This window comes from Nerophis ophidion, linkage group LG11 (genome assembly GCF_033978795.1).
Source record: "Nerophis ophidion isolate RoL-2023_Sa linkage group LG11, RoL_Noph_v1.0, whole genome shotgun sequence".
NCBI classification, from domain to species: domain Eukaryota; kingdom Metazoa; phylum Chordata; class Actinopteri; order Syngnathiformes; family Syngnathidae; genus Nerophis; species Nerophis ophidion.
Genome location: NC_084621.1, coordinates 65,270,201 through 65,294,658, shown reverse-complemented (window position 1 = coordinate 65,294,658; position 24,458 = coordinate 65,270,201). Strand labels below are relative to the sequence as shown.

General features: G+C 44.1%; 1 protein-coding gene across 4 annotated transcripts in view; it reads right to left on the bottom strand.

The window, feature by feature from the left end:
* Positions 1–24,458, bottom strand: part of oxr1a (oxidation resistance 1a) — a 427,940-nt gene that overhangs the window by 290,015 nt on the left and 113,467 nt on the right. Inside the window, exon 1 of one of the 4 annotated variants that reach the window (XM_061916497.1) lies at positions 2,541–2,613. The exons of the other annotated variants lie outside the window; for them this stretch is intronic. Coding sequence (XP_061772481.1) covers positions 2,541–2,554 — 14 coding nt within the window. The 5' untranslated portion in view covers positions 2,555–2,613. Of the gene's footprint in view, positions 1–2,540; positions 2,614–24,458 lie in introns of those variants that run through there. 4 annotated transcript variants of the gene reach the window in all.

The window sequence follows — 24,458 nt, the reverse complement described above, 5'->3', positions numbered from 1 at the left end:
TTTGGACTGGACTCTCGCGACTGTGTTGTATCCATTGTGGATTGAACTTTCACAGTATCATGTTAGATCCGCTCGACATCCATTGCTTTCCTCCTCTCTAAGGTTCTCATAGTCATCATTGTCACCGACGTCCCACTGGGTCATTATTGTCACCGATGTCCCACTGGGTGTGAGTTTTCCTTGCCCTTATGTGGGCCTACCGAGGATGTCGTGGTGGTTTGTGCAGCCCTTTGAGACACTAGTGATTTAGGGCTATATAAGTAAACATTGATTGATTGATTGATTGAATTCCAACCTTTGATGCTGAGTGCCTAACAGGCGAGGTAATGGGTCCCATTTTTATAGTCTTTGGTATGACTCGGCCGCAGTTTGAAGTCACAATCTACCGATCTCAGGGCGGACACTCTTAACCACAAGGCCACTGAGCAGGTGGCCTAGTTAAAAGTGCAATTTCAATTTTAGATGATATGCATTTATAATAGAGTGACAGTTATAGCAAGCAGAACAATTGTATATTTCAACTATTTCCCTAAAATACACATGAAGGGTATAAAGTGTTAATATGATTACTTGATTAATTAAATTAAACTAATTGATTCCCGCAAGCCTACTGTGAGCTTTGCACAATCAAACGCAGAACCACAGACTACATGTGTCAGAGCGCTTTTCTCTGAGATTTATCTGCCAATATAGTTCAATACTTGTTTTTTTTGTTTTTTTTCCACTGATATCGGACCGACATCCAGAAATAATCCAGTAATACAGCAGAATAGAAGTAGAGATGTCCGATATCGGACTGACGATATTATCAGCCGATAAATGCTTTAAAATGTATTATCGGAAATTATCTGTCCAGGGTGTACACCGCCTTCCACCCGAATGCAGCTGAGATAGGCTCCAGCGCCCCCGTGCGACCCCGAAAGGAATAAGCGGTAGAAATGAATGGATGGATGGTTTCAAAAAAGTAAAATTTATGACTTTTTAAAACGCCGCTGTACAGAGTGGTACACGGACGTAGGAGGGGTACAGAGCGCCAATAAACCTTAAAGGCACTGCCTTTGCGTGCCAGCCCAATCACATAACATCTATGGCTTTTCACACATACGAGTGAATGCATGCATACTTGGTCATCAGCCATACAGGTCACACTGAGGGTGGCCATACAAACAAGTTTAACACTGTTACAAATATGCGCCACACTGTGAACCCACACCAAACAAGAATGACAAACATTTCGGGAGAACATCTGCACCGTAACACAACATAAACACAACAGAACAAATACCCAGAATCCATTGCAGCACTAACTCTTCCGGGACGCTACAATATACTACCCCCTAAGCCCCCCCCAAGTCAACCCAGCCCCTCCTAATCTCGCCCACCTCAACGTCCTCATGCGCTCTCAGGGAGAGCATGTCCCAAATTCCAAGCTGCTGTTTTGAGGCATGTTAAAAGAAATAATGCACTTTGTGACTTTAATAATAAATATGGCAGTGCCATGTTGGCATTTTTTTCCATAACTTGAGTTGATTTATTTTGGAAAACCTTGTTACATTGTTTAATGGATCACAACAAAATTAGGCATAATAATGTGTTAATTCCACGACTGTATATGTCCGTATCGGTTGATATCGGACTCAGTAAATAATAGTTAGACAATATTGGAATATCGGATATTGGCAAAAAAAGTCAATATCGGACATCTCTAAATAGAAGTGATGGAAAAAGGGAACACATCCTCAAATACAGACAAATTTGCAATACGCTCACCATTTGATCAAACATACTGTAAGTAAAATCAAATTAAAGCTATTAGAAAAGTACTCCAAATGTGTTTGGCATTGTTAAAAAGTGATATTAGCCAAGAAATGTTATTACTGCTTCGGTGCCGAAATTAGGTCACAACTGTGTGATCAAGAAATAGCAGGAAGCGAGTAAAAGGGCTTGTTAATTAAGATGCTTTATCCTCTGCTCAAGAATGAACTTCTCTTTGATGAATGCTTATAAAACACATCTCGGACAAATCAAATTATTTCCTGCAAAGTCGCAGTAATCCTTTTTAAATGTCTTCGTTCTACTCCCAAAGGAGGGGAAAGCTTGTGTTTTCAGCGACAAAATGTCTTTTCATTTGGCCATAAAAAGCCATTTTACGATCCCCTCGCTGAACTGATTGAAAGTGGCTTATAAATGATAGGGAGAGAGCCTTTTTTGGGCTTGTTTGAAGACAAAAAAAAGGGGGAAGATCAAGTCCAGTTATATATTTTAAACTGTTTAGAGCACAGCTTTGGGAGAAGCACTTACATTACGACAAAAGCTCTGCCATCAGTTCCCTTTTGAGTTCCTTGAGCGAGAGCACCGATACGCCCAAAAGGCTCTTCTACTATGTCTCTTTAATAGTTCCTATTTGCACTGCAAAGTACATTATGCTTGCAGCGTTTTTCAAAGCAAAGCTTTCCTTTACAGCTTTAAAACTATTGTATTTTTTTGATGCCGCCGGGGAGAGAAATAGCTCGTTAAGCAGCGAAAGAGTTGGTACATACCCAGCAGGTTCCATTGACTCTTGTGCAGGAGGGATAACAGAACTGATCCTTCAAACTGCTTAACTTGTCATGTGACCTTGCTCTCATTAGGAGGAACTACGCTAATTTATTTAGCTAATATAACCCAGACAAGCAGAGGAAAAGGATGGCAATAAGGTTCGAGCAAGTCATACCAACAACAGTGAACCTGGTACTGATACCTCTGCCAAGCAGCGAGATCTGGGGGGGTGAAGGGTTCAGACTTGCAAGGAAGAATGTCAGAACAGGAAAGAATGAGAACGTTTGTTGTTGTTAAACCCTTCACATTTTGCCATTGGGTGCTGGTTGGCGCCTTGCATGGCAGCTCCCTCCATCAGTGTGTGAATGTGTGTGTGTGAATGGGTAAATGTGGAAGTAGTGTCAAAGCGCTTTGAGTACTTTGAAGGTAGAAAAGCGCTTTACAAGTACAACCAATTTATCATTTATGTTTGCAGGGAGATGGTGAAAACTCTCAACCCAAAATACATAGTGAATTGTGAAGTGAATTATATTTATATAGCGCTTTTTCTCTAGTGACTCAAAGCGCTTTACATAGTGAAACCCAATATCTAAGTTACATTCAAAACAGTGTGGGTGGTACTGGGAGCAGGTGGGTAAAGTGTCTTGCCCAAGGACACAACGGCAGTGAGTAGGATGGCAGAAACAGGAATCGAACCTGCGACCCTCAAGTTGCTGGCACGGCCACTCTACCAACCGAGCTAAACCACCTTCCAGGGACTACCTGTCACACACATTGATCCCGGCATGGTACAAGAAGAATCGGAATCAAGAATAGTCAGGAATCGGAATCGAAACAAAGAATCGGAATCGTTCAAAATCAAACGATACCCAACCCTACTAAATAATAATACAGAAATTACAATGAACATTATTACACTACAAATGGAGCAATACCAATACCAATAAAAATAGCACTATTGATAATGAATAATAACAATAATTACTATTAGAAGCATTTAAGTCTCACCTTAAAACTAATTTGTATACTCTAACCTTTAAATGGACTCCCTTTTTAGAACAGTTGATCTGCCGTTTCTTTTCTTTTTCTCCTATGTCCCACTCTCCCTTGTGGAGGGGGTCCGGCCATGTACTGCTCGCCTGTGTATCGGCTGGGGACATCTCTGCGCTGCTGATCCGCCTCCGCTTGGGATGGTTTCCTGCTGGCTCCGCTGTGAACGGGACTCTCGCTGCTGTGTTGGATCCGCTTTGGACTGGACTCTCGCGACTGTGTTGGATCCATTATGGATTGAACTTTCACAGTATCATGTTAGACCCGCTCGACATCCATTACTTTCCTCCTCTCCAAGGTTCTCATAGTCATCATTGTCACCGACGTCCCACTGGGTGTGAGTTTTCCTTGCCCTTATGTGGGCCTACCGAGGATGTCGTAGTGGTTTGTGCAGCCCTTTGAGACACTAGTGATTTAGGGCTATATAAGTAAACATTGATTGACTGATTGATACTTGTATTATCAACAATACTTATATGTAATGATAACTTGAAATACAAAAGAAAGCCATTAACCTTGTAGATTGTTATAGTAACGAGGTTAAGTTTCTAAATTCAAGTTTTATAATGGCATCGGTTTAATTTTTTTCTTTGAAATTTCAACAGTGCAACTAGTGTCCCGGAACGCATTGTGGTTTACTTTGGAGGTTCTAAAAAAAAAAAAAACAAGCGAGTGGTGAGTGTGTCACGCTGCCTGGTCCTTGCTGTTTAGTTCCTGAGTGGCCGTCCTCCAAGGCCATGTCACTTTGGGTCTGGCCCAGGTGGTAAAAGCATAAGGGCTCCTGGTGGCGGAGATGTGCAACACTCAGCCATCTGGTGATGAGTCACTCTGTCTCTGCTCTTGTTCACTCTGACTGGGCGCAAGATCGGCGCCCGTCGCTGCATGTGTGTGCGGGCTGAAATGCATTAGCCTTCGATTTAACGTGACGGCAACTCAACATGGACGTGATCTGTAAAAGCTGAAAGCACTCACACAGAATTGAGATTCCATTTGTTACGACGCTGTGATGAGGGAGACCTTGACAGCTAATTTCATTCAGAGACATGGCGACAGTGTACATCAGAAAGCTTTGAAAGTCAAGAAATGAAGGGAAAGGAACAAAGTGAGAGGGGAAGATGACATTTGAGTCATAATGCTGGAGACACTCAGTCACAAAACTGCAAATAAAATATAAGTATGTGGAGATGAGCTGGATGTGTTGTGTATATTAAATGTTCCCAGTTCGGCGCGACACATGCTGCTTCCTAGACATCTGAAGCCGAGGAGAAACCTGGCTCCAGTATGACAGCCCTGCTCCTCCAGGCCACAACTAACCCAAATCCCGGTTATGTCTCCCCTCACCTCACTCACATTCCAACCATCCGAGGTTGGGGCTGTGACTTCTCCCTCTCCCTCTCTTAAATCGCCTCACACTTGGAATTATGCAATTATCAGGGTTGGGAGATACTGCTTTGGTAGTCTTGCCTCTACTGCCCCCTATCCACCACCACAGGGATCCCAGTTGAGATGCTGAAGCACAGGGGTGTCAAACTCATTTTAGCTCAGTGGCCGCATGGAGGAAAATCTGTGCAGAGGAGAGCCGGGCTATTAAAATCATGGCATTAAAAGTAAAAAATAAAGACAACTTCGGATTGTTTTCTTTGTCTTACTTTGGCCAAAAATAGAACCCAAAAATTCTGGAAAATATTACAATAAAAATATAGAAAAAAACGGTAAAGTTTAGATCCATGAAGGAAAGAAGAAAGTGATTTAATGATTTTTAACTGAACAAATTTACGTATGCATAAAAATGTGTTTTCTTTGCATTGGTTTTTTTATGTATATGACAACCTTTTTCCAAAACACAATATATTCCATTTTCCATCGCTTATTCCCTTTCGGGGTGGCGGGGGGCGCTGGCGCCTATCTCAGCTACAATCGGGCGGAAGGCAGTGTACACCCTGGACAAGTCGCCACCTCATCGCAGGGCCAACACAGATAGACAGACAACATTCACACTCACATTCACACACTAGGGCCAATTTAGTGTTGCCAATCAACCTATCCCCAGGTGCATGTCTTTGGAAGTGGGAGGAAGCCGGAGTACCCGGAGGGAACTCACGCATTCACGGGGAGAACATGCAAACTCCACACAGAAAGATCTCGAGCCTGGATTTGAACCCAGGACTGCAGGACCTTCGTATTGTGAGGCAGACGCACTAACCCCTCTGCCACCGTGAAGCCCCAAAATGTGTTTTCTTTGCATTGTTTTTTTTATGTATATGACAACCTTTTTCCAAAACACAATATATTCCATTTTCCATCCATTTTCTACCGCTTATTCCCTTTCGGGGTCGCGGGGGGCGCTGGCGCCTATCTCAGCTACAATCGGGCGGAAGGCGGGGTACACCCTGGACAAGTCGCCACCTCATCGCAGGGCCAACACAGATAGACAGACAACATTCACACACTAGGGCCAATTTAGTGTTGCCAATCAACCTATCCCCAGGTGCATGTCTTTGGAAGTGGGAGGAAGCCGGAGTACCCGGAGGGAACCCACGCATTCACAGGGAGAACATGCAAACTCCACACAGAAAGATCCCAAGCCTGGATTTGAACCCAGGACTGCAGGACCTTCGTATTGTGAGGCAGACGCACTAACCCCTCTGCCACCGTGAAGCCCCAAAATGTGGTTTCTTTGCATTGTTTGTTTATGTATATGACAACCTTTTTCCAAAACACAATATAGAATGTGAGATATAACAGAACAATGCATACATTTAGAATTTTTTTTCAAAAAAGTGGGACCCAAAAATTTACTGTGGGGACCCCATTTTTGGAGGAGTTCAAGTACCTAGGAGTCTTGTTCACGAGTGAGGGAAGAGTGGATCGTGAGATCGACAGGCGGATCGGTGCGGCGTCTTCAGTAATGCGGACGTTGTATTGATCCGTTGTGGTGAAGAAGGAGCTGAGTCGGAAGGCAAAGCTCTCAATTTACCGGTCGATATATGTTCCCATCCTCACCTAGGGTTATGACCGAAAGGACAAGATCACGGGTACAAGCAACTGAAATGAGTTTCTTCTGCCGTTAGACATAGGGTGAGAAACTCTGCCATCCGGGAGGAACTCAAAGTAAAGCCGCTGCTCCTTCACATCGAGAGGAGCCAGATGAGGTGGTTCGGGCATCTGGTCAGGATGCCACCCGAACGCCTCCCTAGGGAGGTGTTTAGGGCACGTCCAACCGGTAGGAGGCCACGGGGAAGACCCAGGATACGTTGGGAAGACTATGTCTCCCGGCTGGCCTGAAAACGCCTCGGGATCCCCCTGGAAGAGCTGGACGAAGTGGCTGGGGAGAGGAAAGTTTGGGCTTCCCTGCTTAGGCTGCTGCCCCCGTGACCCGGAAGAAGGATGGATGGATGGAGGGATCCCATTTTTATGACTTGACTGGGTCCCTGGGGCCCCATTTTGAAAATTCCTAGCGCCAACACTGATGGAGTATTGGTGCGTGCAAAACAGCAGCAGGTGGCTGTGGCCTGCGGGCCGGTTCTAATACTGATCAAATATCATCCCGGAGCCCATAAATCAGGGGTGTCAAACTCAAATACAGAGTGGGACAACATTTTAAACGGAACAAAGCCGCGGGCCAAGGTTGAACGAATTAACCTTTTAATAAGGACCCAAACAAGTTTTGCATTACATATTGAACAAGCAAGGCTTATATAACTTTAGTGACATGCAAAATCCAGTTTCAAATAATAATAATAATTTAAAAAAATATCAATGGCATATCAAATAAATTTTTAATAAAAATGTAATGCTTTTTTTGTATTTGCAATCTTCTGAGGTAAATATGAATTTTTTTCCACAGGCTAATAAGAAAAGTGGAAAATAAAATAACAATAATGAATGAACCAAACATTCAAGCCTTGAAGTAGCAAGAGAAAATGCAAGAATAAAACGTCAATTATTGGTCAGTTTGCTGGAAGTTTCCCGGACGAGTTAGTGCTGGAAGGGGTTCTGGGTATTTGTTCTGTTGTGTTACGGTGCTGATGTTCACCCGAAATGTGTTTGTCATTCTTGTTTGGTGTGGGTTCACAGTGTGGCGCATATTTGTAACAGTGCTAAAGTTGTTTATACAGCCACCCTCAGTGTGACCTGTATGACTGTTGACCAAGTATGGCCTGCATTCACTTGTGTGTGTGTGTGTGTGTGTGTGTGTGTGTGTGTGTGTGTGTGTGTGTGTGTGTGTAAAAGCCACAAATAGTATGTGACACGCTGTTGGAGGAAAAGCGGACGTGACGACAGGTTGCAGAGCACGCCAAGGGCAGTGCCTTAAATACATGCCCCCAATATAGTTGTCCAGGTGGAAATTGGTAGAAATTCGGGAGAATGGTTGCCCCGGGAGATTTTCGGGAGGGGCACTGAATTTCGGGAGTCTACCGGGAAAATTAGGAGGTTTGGCAAGTATGAGTATTAGCGGTGAATGCGGTGTTACAGCGGCACCGACGCTGTATAACACCGGCGGGCCAGCTCTAATGCTAAATTGATAATTGCCTCAAGGGCCAAATTAAATTACACGGCGGGCCAGATTTGGCCGCGGGCCAGAGTTTGACACCCATGCCATAGATCATTCATTCATCTGGCCCGTGGGCCTTGACTTTGAAACCTATGTTATTGGGTGCCCTCATTCCCCTTATTATTCTTAACGACTGAAAGGCCCTGCTTTTCTTTCCAAAGTGTTAACTTTTAGCACTTCAAATCAGTGAAAGACACGACTCAAAAGCAACACTCACCCAATAAAACTGTTTAGCACGTTTAACTCCACTGTGCTTTAGAATTTCTGAAGAGGGAAAAAGGCATCATAAGACACATTTAAGAGCAGAAAATGGGATTTTTAATACTTCCGGAGCTTGTGAAAGGCTGCTTCAGTGAGGTCTCAAAAAAGGCAGAAAGTTCTTTTTTTTCTTTCACCAAGATGCATTTAAAGACACGGTGCTTGATGCCGGGTGCCTGCCAGCAGGACCGGACCTTCCGATTGGGCATAGGGCAGTGATAATCAACTGGCAAGGTTTGTTCTTCCGAGATGCAAACGGACTATTACAGACAAGGCTTGCAGGTAAGAACATCCATCCATCCATTTCTACCGCTTATTCCCTTTGGGGGCGCTGGTGCCTATCTCAGCTACAATTGAGCAGGACCAACACAGATAGACAGACAACATTCACACACTAGGGCCAATTTAGTGTTGCCAATCAACCTATCCCCAGGTGCATGTCTTTGGAAGTGGGAGGAAAGTAGTCAAACAAAAATGAATATCATCAACAACAATATCAATATTAGTTATTGTTTCAGCACAGCAGTGATTAAAAATCCCTCATTGACATTATTAGTAGACATTTATAAAAATAAAAATAAAAAAGAACAATAGTGTCACAGTGGCTTACACTTGCATCGCATCTCATAAGCTTGACAACAGACTGTGTCCAATGTTTTCACAAAGATAAAATAAGTCATATTTTTGGTTCGTTTAACAGTTAAAACAAATTTACATTATTGCAATCAGTTGATAAAACATTGTCGTTTACAATTATAAAAGCTTTTAAAAAAAAATCTACTACTCTGCTTGCATATCAGCAGACTGGGGTAGATCCTGCTGAAATTCTATGTATTGAATGAATACAGAATCGTTTTGAATTGGAAAAATATCGTTTTTGAATCGAGAATCGAACCAAAAAAAAATCGATATATTATCGAATCGTGACCCCAAAAATCGATATTGAATCGAATCGTGGGACACCCAAAGATTCGCAGCCCTAATGGCCAGGATACCCAGCCCTACCACTTAACCAATAAAATATCCATCCATCCATCCAATTTCTACCGCTTATTCCCTTTTGGGGTTGCGGGGGGCGCTGGCGCCTATCTCAGCTACAATCGGGTGGAAGGCGGGGTACACCCTGGACAAGTCGCCACCTCATCGCAGGGCCAACACAGATAGACAGACAACATTCACACTCACATTCACACACTAGGGACCATTTAGTGTTGCCAATCAACCTATCCCCAGGTGCATGTCTTTGGAAGTGGGAGGAAGCCGGAGTACCCGGAGGGAACCCACGCATTCACGGGGAGAACATGCAAACTCCACACAGAAAGATCCCGAGCCTGGATTTGAACCCAGGACTGCAGGAACTTCGTATTGTGAGGCAGACGCACTAACCCCCCTGCCACCGTGAAGCCAATAAAATATGTGCAATAAAAAAAAAAACTCAACAAAGATGTAAAAACAGTGTCAGTGTTCATTTTATGAATGATCTCTTTCTCACTTGGCTATCCAGATACAAACATTCGCTCATTGGACTGTAGCTTTAAACAGTCTACTAAATGTAAATTCAATTGCTTGCAAATTTTCTTTGACCTAATAAAAACATGGCAGAGAAAACAGTATATTGTTGCCAAAGAAGGCTGTTGGAAAAAATCTATTTTTAAAATAGCTTTTGCTCTAACGGGATGCTCTTACATTCAAGGAAGCATGTCAGGGGTGTCCATTTCTCTTCATTCCAATAATAAAACTAGTTCAGCCAACGGAGCTTGAATATAAACTATCGAGTAGCTCTTGTCTGGGTTCAAAGGTGGTCTCGAGCATTAAGTATAGATGGCCTACAGAATCCATCCATGGACAGCCACTGATTTGTGTTCACTAACCATTGATTTAGCTCTTTCCCAGTACAGTAAATGCTGATCCCTTCTGGCCAGATAGCTGATGTTGTCTTCTTCCATTATTCATTTAGTCTCTTGTGAAAGGTCCTGCTATTTCAAGCTGCTCTAAGTAATGCAATTTACCACCACGACCAGCCTTTATACATAACAGAGCACAAAGGTAAGTTCTTTTAAAATGTAAAATCAATAGGCACACTCACAAAACCCACCTACGGACCAATGTACCATGGATCCTCCAAAGCTGACGATCAAAACTTTTATCAACTGTAAGTGTATTCAGTGACGTATCAACTGTCGTACAAATATAAGCGTATGTTACATTATTACTTTAAAATGATCTATTCCTCCATTTTCTTTGCCACTTGTCCTCATAAAAATCACAGGTGAGCTTGACTCTACCCATTGCGTAGTTGAAAGTACCAAGTGTCCATCCATCCATCTTCTTCGGCTTATCAGAGGTCGGGTCGCGGGGCAGCAGCCTAAACAGGGAAGCCCAGACTCCCCTCTCCCCAACCACTTCGTCCAGCTCCTCCCGACGGGGGACCATGAGGTGTTCCCAGGAGAGCCGGGAGACATAGTCTTCCCAACTTGTCCTGGGTCTTCCCCCATGGCCTCCTACCGATCGGACGTGTTCGAAACACCTCCTTAGGGAGACGTTCGGGTGCCATCCTGACCAGATGCCCGAACCACCTCATCTGGCTCCTCTCGATGTGGAGGACCAGCGGCTTTAGTTTGAGTTCCTCCCGGATGGCAGAGCTTCTCACCCTATCTCTAAGGGAGAGCCCCGCCACCCGGCGGAGGAAACTCATTTCGGCCGCTTGTACCCGTGATCTTATCCTTTCGGTCATGACCCAAAGCTCATGACCATAGGTGAGGATGGGAACGTAGATCGACCGGTAAATTGAGAGCTTTGCCTTCCGGCTCAGCTCCTTCTTCACCACAACGGATCGATACAACGTCCGCATTACTGAAGACGCCGCACCGATCCGCCTGTCGATCTCACGATCCACTCTTCCCCCACTCGTAAACAAGACTCCTAGGTACTTGAACTCCTCCACTTGGGGCAGGGTCTCCTCACCCAACCTGGAGATGGCACTCCACCCTTTTCCGGGCGAGAACCATGGACTCGGACTTGGAGGTACTGATTCTCATTCCGGTCGCTTCACATTCTGCTGCGAACCTATCCAGTGAGAGCTGAAGATCCCGGCCAGATGACAGAGCTTCTCACCCTATCTCTAAGGGAGAGCCCCACCACCGGGCGGAGGAAACTCATTTTGGCCACTTGTACCCGTGATCTTGTCCTTTCGGTCATAATCCAAAGGATCGACCGGTAAATTGAGAGCTTTGCCTTCCGGCTCAGCTCCTTCACCACAACGGATCGATACAGCGTCCGCATTACTGAAGACGCCGCACCGATCCGCCTGTTGACCTCACGATCCACCCTTCTCGTGAACAAGACTCCGAGGTACTTGGGGCAAGATCTCCTCCCCAGAGATGGCACTCCACCCTTTTCTGGGCGAGATAGTTTGAAGTGTTCAATTATCTTTCTTCGGGCTGAATTGGGTGATGGATTCCTCTGGTTGCAAGCAAACCAAACCAGTGGAATTGCGCTATTCTCTTATTAAGTCAGCAGCGGGCCCGAGAATGTAAACAGGAAGAGAGTTGGTCAAGATGGTGTCGTATCGGTTGAGATGGTCTGAACCAAAGAATGGTTGGATTGACAGCTCTGCTTAATTTATAGCTACAACCCTTTTTTTCTTTCTGCTTTTAGTGCCATTAAACCACTTTTATTTGAACTTACCATGAAAAATAAACCGATTTACAATCAAAGCAGATCTGCTGTATTGGACCTTGTTCTTCTAAAAATTGTCCATGGAGTTCTTTCACCATGCAGGTGTAGTGTCTTCTGCTTGCAAGAGCTCTGTGCTCTGGTGTCCCCAATGTGTTCTTGATGTTTCCCTATTGTTTTTGTATGTGTTTTTTTTTTTTTTGCCTTATGAATCGGACCTCTTCGGGACTGCGCAACAAGGGGTGGCACTTTTGTGCTGAGTTTTGGTGCTTTTGGCAAACTTTTGGACCTGTGTTGCCAGGCCATGGCCACATCTGCACCAGAGACCAATTGATGGCGTTCAGAGAAGATGCAAAGGAAGCGAGCTAGCGTTAAGCGTCGGGATAAACACGCCTTATGGAGCTCTGGCTGAACGAGCAGGTATCACACACTTAGGTCTCCCTGGACGGATTTCCGCTCATCAGTGCGGACTGGACATTGGCTTAGAGCTGGTTGGCAGCCCAGGACGGAGTAGGCTCTCTTGGTTGCTTTGTTGGGTCTGTTCCTGTCTCTGGCCATTGTGTTTTACTTTTGTACAGTAGAAATAGCACCTCTAAAGTGGCAGATGGTTTGATTGATTGATTGATTGATTGAAACTATATAAGTAGATTGCACAGTACAGTACATATTCCGTACAATTGACCACTAAATGGTAACACCCGAATAAGTTTTTCAACTTGTTTAAGTTTGGGTCCACGTTAATCAATTAATGGCTGCACAAGCTCTGTGTTCCTTTAATTTATTTTGTCTTTTGTATTCTTTAATTGTTCTTGTTTTCATACCAAGATGGCACCAAGATAATGTACTGATCTGGGGGGAGGGGGGTGAAGGGTTAATACTTGCAAGGAAGAATGTCAGAACAGAAAAGAATGAGAACGTTTGTTGTTGTTAAACCCTTCACATTTTGCCATTTGTTTTTCTAAAATGTCCAAAAAAAAAAAAAGTAATTTAATTTTTATGTAATTGACACAACTACTTATCGTATTTTCCGGTCAATAGGACGCACCGGATTATAAGGCGCACTGCCGATGGTCTATTTTAGATCTTTTTTCCATATATTAGGCGCACCGGATTATACGGCCCATTAAAGAAGTCACATTATTATTATTATATATCCATCCATTTTCTACCGCTTGTCCCTTTCAGGGTTGCGGTTGGTGCTGGAGCCTATCTCAGCTGCATTCGGACAAGTCGCCACCTCATCACAGGGCCAACACAGATAGACAGACAACATTCACAAACACATTTCAAAGTCCACATTTCAAATTATATTTGGAAACAGAGGACATGGTGTCCTCCGGAACAAAGAGGAAAATAAACATTCGGATTGTTATAGGCGCAAAGTTCAAAAGCCAGCATCTGTGATGGTATGGGGGTGTATTTGTGCCCAAGGCATGGGTAACTTACACATCTGTGAAGGCCCCATTAATGCTGAAAGGTCAATACAGGTTTTGGAGCAACATATATCTCTCGGAGCTGTTGCGTTTTATTTAGTTTTTTTGCATCGAACAAAAAGAGTACAGTCTACAAAGTCTAATTCCTTTTGTGTTGAACATACTTGGCGAATAAAACTGTCTCTGATTCGGAAAAGATTTCAAAATAGTCTCAAGTCGTAGGTAGAAATATGACACTCCGAAGTAATTCTGCACGACCGGGCTTATCTGTATTCTGGAGGAACTCAAGTTGGGTGGTTCATAATGTTGTTTCTGAACAGTGGGTGACAAATGGCTGTGCCCTGTAATACTTTCCGGAGAGACAAGCACAGCTGAATACTAAAGTCCTTGTAAATCACTTTTGTGGGGTGAATTGTAAAAGAAAAACAAAAAAGCAACAAAAAATAAAAGACAGCCAGAATGACACTTGGCCTCAGACCTCCACCAGGGTACGTTTTAAGGCACTTGAAATATAAGACATAAAATTTGAAATTTGCTGGTGAAGGCTGGAAACATGTCCGACTTACTGCCAGCAAGTCGGACACGTTTCCAGCCTGGATCACTGGATCGGTTCGCAGCCGAGTGTGAAGCGACCGGAATGAGAATCAGCACCTCCAAGTCCGAGTCCATGGTTCTCGCCCGGAAAAGGGTGGAGTGCCATCTCCGGGTTGGGGAGGAGACCCTGCCCCAAGTGGAGGAGTTCAAGTACCTAGGAGTCTTGTTCACGAGTGGGGGAAGAGTGGATCGTGAGATCGACAGGCGGATCGGTGCGGCGTCTTCAGTAATGCGGACGTTGTATCGATCCGTTGTGGTGAAGAAGGAGCTGAGCCGGAAGGCAAAGCTCTCAATTTACCGGTCGATCTACGTTCCCATCCTCACCTATGGTCATGAACTTTGGGTCATGACCGAAAGGATAAGATCACGGGTACAAGCGGCCGAAATGAGTTTCCTCCGCCGTGTGGCGGGGCTCTCCCTTAGAGATAGGGTGAGAAGCTCTGCCATCCGGGAGGAGCTCAACGTAAAGCCGCTGCTCCTTCACATCGAGAGGAGCCAGATGAGGTGGTTCGGGCATCTGGTCAGGATGCCACCCGAACGCCTCCCTAGGGAGGTGTTTAGGGCACCAACTGGTAGGAGGCCACGGGGAAGACCCAGGACACGTTGGGAAGACTATGTCTCCCGGCTGGCCTGGGAACGCCTCGGGATCCCCCGGGAAGAGCTAGACGAAGTGGCTGGAGATAGGGAAGTCTGGGCTTCCCTGCTTAGGCTGCTGCCCCCGCGACCCGACCTCGGATAAGCGGAAGATGATGGATGGATGGTGAAGGCTGATTATCAGTGCTACCAGGCTTGATCGCTTGTGGAACAAATCTGACAGTGAAAGAGCTGTGAGTCAGCGTGGAAATGGAAAAGGTTATTCTCATCTAGGGATGATGTTTGATAAAAAGTTATCGAGTTCGAGCCCATTATCGAATCCTCCTATCGAACCGATTCCTTATTGATTCTCTTATCGAATCTAGATAGGTGGTTGTATATGGAATAAAAAACACAATATTAGGGTTTAGCTTAAAGGCTGCAAATGAGCAAATATGGAAATTAACGGGCAAAAGTTGACGTGAGTTATTCACCGGCACTATCACTGGAAACTGGGGCTGCAGGTTGAAGCAGAGAAAGAGGGGCGTGCTTCGTCATCTCTGTCGCTGCTTCTCCACGTGTCGAAGACACGCCACGGTTCTCGAACGTTCAGGTCATGTGCGGCCTGAACATGTTTCAAAATGCTTGTTGTAATTCCTCCTTACATGAGAGCGAAGCCTGGCAATAATTGCATATAGCCGTTTTCTCGTCGTATTTTTTTGAGGCGTTTTTTTCCGGTCCGTTGTTGGCTGTTGCTGCTTCTGGATCTGCCGCCTGATGACTGAGCTACGTCATTTCCTGTGATGTCCCACAGGGCATTTCCTGTGAGACGGGATTCATTCCCAGGGATTCGAATAAAGAACCAACCCTTTTTCTTTACTATGGTGGCCTCGATAACGGGAACCGGTTCTCAAAAAGGGATTTGAGTCCATAGAATCGGTTATTTTCTTATCGAACAACCGGGAGAACCGGTTTCGAACATCATCCCTATTCTCATCAAATCACAACCATTTGTTTGGTTTGAATATTGAGTGGTCCTTTAAAGAAGAGGGTATTGCCGTAAATGAAGCAGATTCCTCATGTATGAGGTTGCATACCATTTTTAAGGGAAAAGATGCACATGTAGGGGTGTAACGGTACGTGTATTTGTATTGAACCGTTTCGGTACAGGGGTTTCGGTTCGGCACGCGGGTTTACCGAAAGAGTCTGTAAGCAGAAGTCTTCACAAACTGCTCTGCTTTCTGCCTCTGTCTCAGCAGCAAGCATTGTCCCGCCCACACAACCATCTCATTGGTTACATACAAAGCCAATCAGCAGTGCGTATTCAGAACGCATGTTGTCAATGCTTTAGCGTCGAGCAGATATGAGTTTAGCAGGGGAGCAGCGGACTCTCCCCAAATAATAATAAACACTTCCAAGTCAACTACTTTCTAAACATCACTATGAGCCCGTTGACCTTCTCGAAACTTAAACTGAAGCTCAGCTCACTCGCAGTCCTGGCTTTAGGTGAAGGCTAGTTAGCTTTTAGCGTGACGTTAGCTCATTTTGGTGTGTGTGTGTGTGCGTGTGTATGTGTGTTAGGGGCAGCAAAGCCCTGTCTGTCTGTTATTGTATTGAACTCCATGGTGTTCAGGGATGAATAGTCTCTCCTATTGCTGTTGTACTATTTTTTTCTGCTATAGTTACATTAATCATTAGTTTTGTAGCAGCCTAGTTTGAATGGCAGGGTCCCTGCTATCACATGTTGACAACAATATAACATTTACATAATAAAAGTCAACTACAGGCTTCACCAAATGCTGTAATAAATTAAGCATGATGAGTTGACTTGAAACTGTTTAATGTTACACTTTTTATATGTAGAAGAAAGGTTTTGTCATTTTATTTAATCAAAGCAACAACTTGAAGCAGTTTAATGTGGATTAACGTGGGCGGAATTATTATAGTGTTCCCAATGTTAAAAGGATAAAGCCATTGTTTACAAAATAGGTAAATGAATAACCAAGAAATGTATATTTTGTTGTTTTCTTACTGTACCGAAAATGAACCGAACCGTGACCTCTAAACCGAGGTACGTACCGAACCGAAATTTTTGTGTACCGTTACACCAGTAAGGCATGCAAGTATATCACATCGCATTGCTGTATGTAAGCAATACAGAGTGTTCATATCGCAGGTTGAAAATCATTGAAATAAATCAATGCAACAGTCCGTTTTCCATTCGGGCTCCAGTACTCTGGAATGCCCTCCCGGTAACAGTTCGAGATGCTACCTCAGTAGAAGCATTTAAGTCTCACCTTAAAACTCATCTGTATACTCTAGCCTTTAAATAGACCTCCTTTTTAGACCAGTTGATCTGCCGCTTCTTTTCTTTCTCCTATGTCCCCCCCTCCCTTGGTCCGGTCCGATGACCATGGATGAAGTACTGGCTGTCCAGAGTCGAGACCCAGGATGGACCGCTCGTCGGGACCCAGGATGGACCGCTCGCCTGTATCGGTTGGGGACATCTCTACGCTGCTGATCCGCTTGAGATGGTTTCCTGTGGACGGGACTCTCGCTGCTGTCTTGGATCCGTTTGAACTGAACTCTCGCGGCTGTGTTGGAGCCACTATGGATTGAACTTTCACAGTATCATGTTAGACCCGCTCGACATCCATTGCTTTCGGTCCCCTAGAGAGGGGGGGTTGCCCACATCTGAGGTCCTCTCCAAGGTTTCTCATAGTCAGCATTGTCACTGGCGTCCCACTGGATGTGAATTCTCCCTGCCCACTGGGTGTGAGTTTTCCTTGCCCTTTTGTGGGTTCTTCCGAGGATGTTGTAGTCGTAATGATTTGTGCAGTCCTTTGAGACATTTATGAAGTGAATTGTATTTATATAGCGCTTTTCTCAAGTGACTCAAAGCGCTTTACATAGTGACACCCAATATCTAGGTTACATTTAAACCAGTGTGGGTGGCACTGGGAGCAGGTGGGTAAAGTGTCTTGCCCAAGGACACAACGGCAGTAACTAGGATGGCACAAGCGGGAATCGAACCTGCAACCCTCAAGTTGCTGGCACGGCCACTCTACCAACCGAGCTATGTGATATGGGGCTATATAAATAAACATTGATTGATTGATTGCATGGCAAATGCATACTGTATATAAAAATGAAGCCTAGTTACTATTTACTCAAGGTACAATCATCTTGTACTGTACACTAAAAGAGTGATAACAGGGTTATTGGGTATTTTATTTGAACTCAAGCAGTATTATTGTGAAGTGTCGAGGTTACACATTTGAATGTACCATCTCAGTGACAAGTGTAGCCTAAAAAGTACAATGGGTCACAATTTTCTAGGAATGCTTACTGTAGGTTCATCATGATGAAAATGGTCTCAAAGAGAGAAAATGGCAATGAAACTACAAGAAAATGTATTCTTGTGCCGATGTTATTGTTGTCCCTCATATTTTCCCCTACTGATAGCATCCTGTCATTACCATGGTTTATACCTGTACTATAAGCCACACTGGACTTAGTAATTCATAAAATCTCAGATATTTGTGGTGAACATAAATTGTCTGCTGGCAATTTGAAGTGCAAAGAGCTTTATCTGCACCTTTTCTGTGATGTATTGAGTAAAGCTTGTGACGAGGGAGCGTCGGAGAACAGGCTTTTAATCAGGAAGACCGAGGCCTGCAGCGGCAGTGTGCAAGAAGGGGGAGCCAAATGTTACATAAATAGGTTTATGCTGCATAAAAATGTATTATCAGAGCAGATATTTATCTGGTCAGAGTTTTTTTCAGAAACGGCTTACGTAAAGGGCTTCACGGTGGAAGAGGGGTTAGTGCGTCTGCCTCACAATACAAAGTTCCTGCAGTCCTGGGTTCAAATCCAGGCTCGGGATCTTTCTGTGTGGAGTTTGCATGTTCTCCCCGTGAATGCGTGGGTTCCCTCCGGGTACTCCAGCTTCCTCCCACTTCCAAAGACATGCACCTGGGGATAGGTTGATTGGCAACACTAAATTGGCCCTAGTGTGTAAATGTGAGTGTGAATGTTGTCTGTCTATCCGTGTTGGCCCTGCGATGAGGTGGCGACTTGTCCAGGGTGTACCCTGCCTTCCGCCCGATTGTAGCTGAGATAGGCGCCAGCGCCCCCCGCGACCCCGAAAGGGAATAAGCGGTAGAAAATGGATGGATGGATGGGCTTACGTAAAGATGGTGAAACCCTGTCCATGTTTAATAGCATACTAGTGCAAAAAACCTGTGTGACAAAATGTCAAATATGCATGAAGTACAATTTATTGCTGCCCTAACGGCACCAGCAGGAGATAAACCATGAGCAAGCTGCATTGGTGAAAAGCTTGAAGTTTCCAAAAAAATAAATGAAAAATACATATTCGAAATGTAGAGTAATAATTGCACTACTCCCACAACTGCAAGGAAAAGCCCAGGTTTTACAAATTCATGGATTTCCTCTCTGACACCTTTGAAATGAGCTGCGAGGAAGTCTATTATTACAACAGCCTTTTTCTCGCTCCGTCTCTAGGATTCCTAGTTTGACTTCATGAGTCATCAAAAGATATCTAAAGCAACATCAAGTCCAAACGGGGTAAAAACTGAATGCTTTAAAGGCCTACTGAAAGCCACTACTAGCGACCACGCAGTCTGATAGTTTATATATCAATGATGAAATATCAACATTCCAACACGGCCTTTTTAGTTTACTAAATTACAATTTTAAATTTCCCGCAAAGTTTTTTGTCGAAAACGTTGCGGAATGATGACGCGTGTTTGTGACGTCTCGAGTTGGAGGGGACATATTAGCGCAGCACCACGAGCGGCTATAAGTCGTCTGCTTTAACCGCATAATTACACATTATTCTGGACATCTGTGTTGCTGAATCTTTTGCAATTTGGTTCAATAATAATGGAGAAGTCCAAGTAGAAAGATGGAGGTGGGAAGCCACACAAACACACGGTGATTCCTTGTTTAAAATTCCCAGAGGTGAAGCTTTACTATGGATCAGAGCGGTCAAGCAAACATGGATCCCGACCACTTGTCAATCGGCAGGTTTCGGTGAGAAAATTGTGGTAAAAAGTGGAACTTCTGCCGTGCTGCTGCTGCCGTGACTAATTCCCTCAGAGACTGGCGTCAAGACACACTCCTCCGACTATCAGGTACTATATAATCTGACTAAAACACTAGCAACACAATAGAAAGACAAGGGATTTCCCAGAATTATCCTAGTAAATGTGTCTAAAAACATCTAAATCCCTCACAATGCAATCGCCTTTTTTTTTCAACTTTATTTATTTATTTATTTTTTTCTAGTCCTTCGCTATCAATATCCTCAGCCACAAATCTTTCATCCTCGCTCAAATTAATGGGGAAATTGTCGTTTTCTCGGTCCGAAAATAGCTCTTTTTGTTGGAGGCTCCCATTATAAACAATGTGAGGACCCTCACACGGGTGACATCATCGTCTGCGACTTCCGATAAAGGCAAGACTTTTTTATTAGCGACCAAAAGTTGCGACCTTTATCGTCGATGTTCTCTACTAAATCCTTTCAGCAAAAAATTGGCAATGTCGCGAAATGATCAAGTATGACACATAGAATGGACCTGCTATCCCCGTTTAAATAAGAAAATCTCATTTCAGTAGGGCTTTAATAGTATAGCTCTGACTATGCTGGTAGTTTTAACCCTGAAGCTCATCTTTTTCTGAAGCTAATTTGGTTTATTTCAATCAAAAATGACTTCACCCAATGAGAACATATACTCTATCCCTGGGTTCTTTTTCTTATTACTGTCCATAATGGTGTGCATCCACTGTAGTTTGTTACACCGGATGACCTTTTCTAGTAATCGCGACCCTCTGGCCTTGGGCTCTCTGCCTGGAAGTAGATATTATGCAACGTGGCTGACTATGTTGGAATATGTGTTTCCTTCAAATGTCAAGCATGTGAAGGGTGCATAAAGGACGTTCCATTTTTAATACATCTTTTACATAAGCAAGCACATACAGTAATATGCATTCAAACACCTTTACTACTTGGCAACGTTCTATTAGTTCAGGAAATAATTTGAAACCTGACATTAGCCAAACCAATAATGCTAGACGACAAAAGGATTCTGTCAAGAACAGGTGCAGCCAGTCTAAGACTATTACATATACATCTATCCATATTCTACCGCTTTTCCCGTTCGGGATCGCGGGGGGTCGCTGGTGCCTATCTCAGCTACAATCGGGTGGAAGGCGGAGTACACCCTGGACAAGTCACCACCTTATAGCAGGGCCAACACAGATAGACAGACAGCATTCACACACTAGGGACCACTATTCTTTATTTTAAATTGCCTTTCAAATGTCTATTCTTGGTGTGGGATTTTATCAACCGGAATGTTACCGGAATGCCCTCCCGGTAACAGTTCGAGATGCTACCTCAGTAGAAGCATTTAAGTCTCACCTTAAAACTCATCTGTATACTCTAGCCTTTAAATAGACCTCCTTTTTAGACCAGTTGATCTGCCGCTTCTTTTCTTTCTCCTATGTCCCCCCCTCCCTTGTGGAGGGGGTCCGGTCCGATGACCATGGATGAAGTACTGGCTGTCCAGAGTCGAGACCCAGGATGGACCGCTCGCCTGTATCGGTTGGGGACATCTCTACGCTGCTGATCCGCCTCCGCTTGAGATGGTCTCCTGTGGACGGGACTCTCGCTGCTGTCTTGGATCCGCTTGAACTGAACTCTCGCAGCTGTGTTGGAGCCACTATGGATTGAACATTCACAGTATCATGTTAGACCCGCTCGACATCCATTGCTTTCGGTCCCCTAGAGGGGGGGTTGCCCACATCTGAGGTCCTCTCCAAGGTTTCTCATAGTCAGCATTGTCACTGGCGTCCCACTGAATGTGAATTCTCCCTGCCCACTGGGTGTGAGTTTTCCTTGCCCTTTTGTGGGTTCTTCCGAGGATGTTGTAGTCGTAATGATTTGTGCAGTCCTTTGAGACATTTGTGATTTGGGGCTATATAAATAAACATTGATTGATTGATTGATTGATCAAATAAATTTCCCCCAAAAATGAGACTTATGTGCGACGTATATATATGTTTTTTTCCTTCGTTATTATGCATTTTCGGCCGGTGCGACGTATACTCCGGAGCGATTTATAATCCGAAAAATACGGTAACTAAATAATCAAACACAGTGTTACTGTTAAAACTGTGTGGAATGTTGAAGTGGCCCAAAATATTAAATATACTTGTTAAATAAAACATCTGCCTGTTTTTTAATGAATATATTTAGGCCTACAACACTATTGTATTGTATCACGGTGTTTATTGGAGAGCCAAGTGTTTTCTGAGGTGGTATTTGGTGAAAAAAAGTTTGAGAACCACTGGTCTAGACTAAAATGAGTTAACCACAGATATTTTTAAATTCTATCAATTGACTGTGAAGTTGACCTCTGACTTTTTCTTTATCAAATAGAAAAATACTTCTGTATAAACTGATTTCTATTCTATTTGACATTTGTGAGAAATGGTGTCACAATCAGTGTATTTTAATTCTTGAATCATGGCCAACAACCTGTGAAAGGTCACAGTGACCTTTGACTCACAACTTTTGATTGCTTGAACTCTAAATCTAAGTGGACGAATAAGAACGTTTTAAAGTATCGGGACTTGTACAGTAAGACATCATGAGAACAAGAGTATACAGCCCTTGATATCACCTTGATATTACCTTGATATCAATAGATCAAAGTCATCTATACAACACCGATGTGGTTAAGAGTTCGAAAAAATGTATCTCTTGTGAGCAGAGGTGGGTAGTAACGCGCTAAATTTGCTCCGTTACATCTACTTGAGTAACTTTTGGGATAATTTGTACTTCTAAGAGTAGTTTTAATGCAACATAATATTACTTTTACTTAAGTATATTTAAAGAGAAGAAACACTACTTTTACGCCGCTTCATTTATCTACATTCAGCTCGCTACTCGCTACTGATTTTTATCGATCTGTTAATGCACGCTTTGTTTGTTTTGGTTTGTCAGACAGACCTTCAAAGTAGGATCCATCACATGCCTGTGTTTCACCAATCAAATGCAGTCACTGGTGACGTTTGACTACGTTTCACCAATCAAACATACCCAGGCGGTCACATGATTTTTTCTTTTTTTTTTATAAACCTGTATTTATAAACTTCATCATTTACAAACAGGTGAAAATAATAATCAAAGTAAGTACAAAAACAGTATAAAAACCGTACAAAACAGCGCCATGGGGTTGTAAATTCAAAGTAACTAGAATAGAATTAAAAAAATAATAATTATATATATATATATATATATATATATATATATATATGGTCGTGGAACTGTGGACCAGCTCTATACTCTCGGCAGGGTTCTTGAGGGTGCATGGGAGTTTGCCCAACCAGTCTACATGTGCTTTGTGGACTTGGAGAAGGCATTCGACCGTGTCCCTGGGGAAGTCCTGTGGGGAGTGCTCAGAGAGTATGGGGTATTGGACTGTCTTATTGTGGCGGTCCCGCTCCCTGTACGATCAGTGTCAGAGCTTGGTCCGCATTGCCAGCAGTAAGTCGAACACATTTCCAGTGAGGGTTGGACTCCGCCAAGGCTGTCCTTTGTCACCCATTCTGTTCATAACTTTTATGGACAGAATTTCTAGGCGCAGTCAAGGCGTTGAGGGGTTCCGGTTTGGTGACCGCGGGATTAGGTCTCTGCTTTTTGCAGATGATGTAGTCCTGATGGCTTCATCTGGCCGGGATCTTCAGCTCTCGCTGGATCGGTTCGCAGCCGAGTGTGAAGCGACCGGAATGAGAATCAGCACCTCCAAGTCCGAGTCCATGGTTCTCGCCCGGAAAAGGGTGGAATGCCATCTCCGGGTTGGGGAGGAGACCCTGCCCCAAGTGGAGGAGTTCAAGTACCTAGGAGTCTTGTTCACGAGTGGGGGAAGAGTGGATCGTGAGATCGACAGGCGGATCGGTGCGGCGTCTTCAGTAATAAGGACGTTGTACCGATCCGTTGTGGTGAAGAAGGAGCTGAGCCGGAAGGCAAAGCTCTCAATTTACCGGTCGATCTACGTTCCCATCCTCACCTATGGTCATGAGCTATGGGTCATGACCGAAAGGATAAGATCACGGGTACAAGCGGCCGAAATGAGTTTCCTCCGCCGTGTGGCGGGGCTCTCCCTTAGAGATAGGGTGAGAAGCTCTGTCATCCGGGAGGAACTCAAAGTAAAGCCGCTGCTCCTTCACATCGAGAGGAGCCAGATGAGGTGGTTCGGGCATCTGGTCAGGATGCCACCCGAACGCCTCCCTAGGGAGGTGTTTAGGGCACGTCCAACCGGTAGGAGGCCACGGGGAAGACCCAGGACACGTTGGGAAGACTATGTCTCCCGGCTGGCCTGGGAACGCCTCGGGATCCCCCGGGAAGAGCTAGACGAAGTGGCTGGGGAGAGGGAAGTCTGGGTTTCCCTGCTTAGGCTGTTGCCCCCGCGACCCAACCTCGGATAAGCGGAAGATGATGGATGAATATATATATATATATATATATATATATATATATATATATATATATATATATATATATAAAATAAACAAAGTGCAAAGCCATAGGCTCGCTCATTCTCAGTAAATAAGTTAAATTTGGAACACAGCATCATCGTTTTCACAGCTTTTTGGTAGCCCTAAATCACTAGTGTCTCAAAGGGCTGCACAAATAGAGGTAGAGTGTTTTATTGTAGGGTTCTAAATCTTTTTTAAACGCACAAAAAACA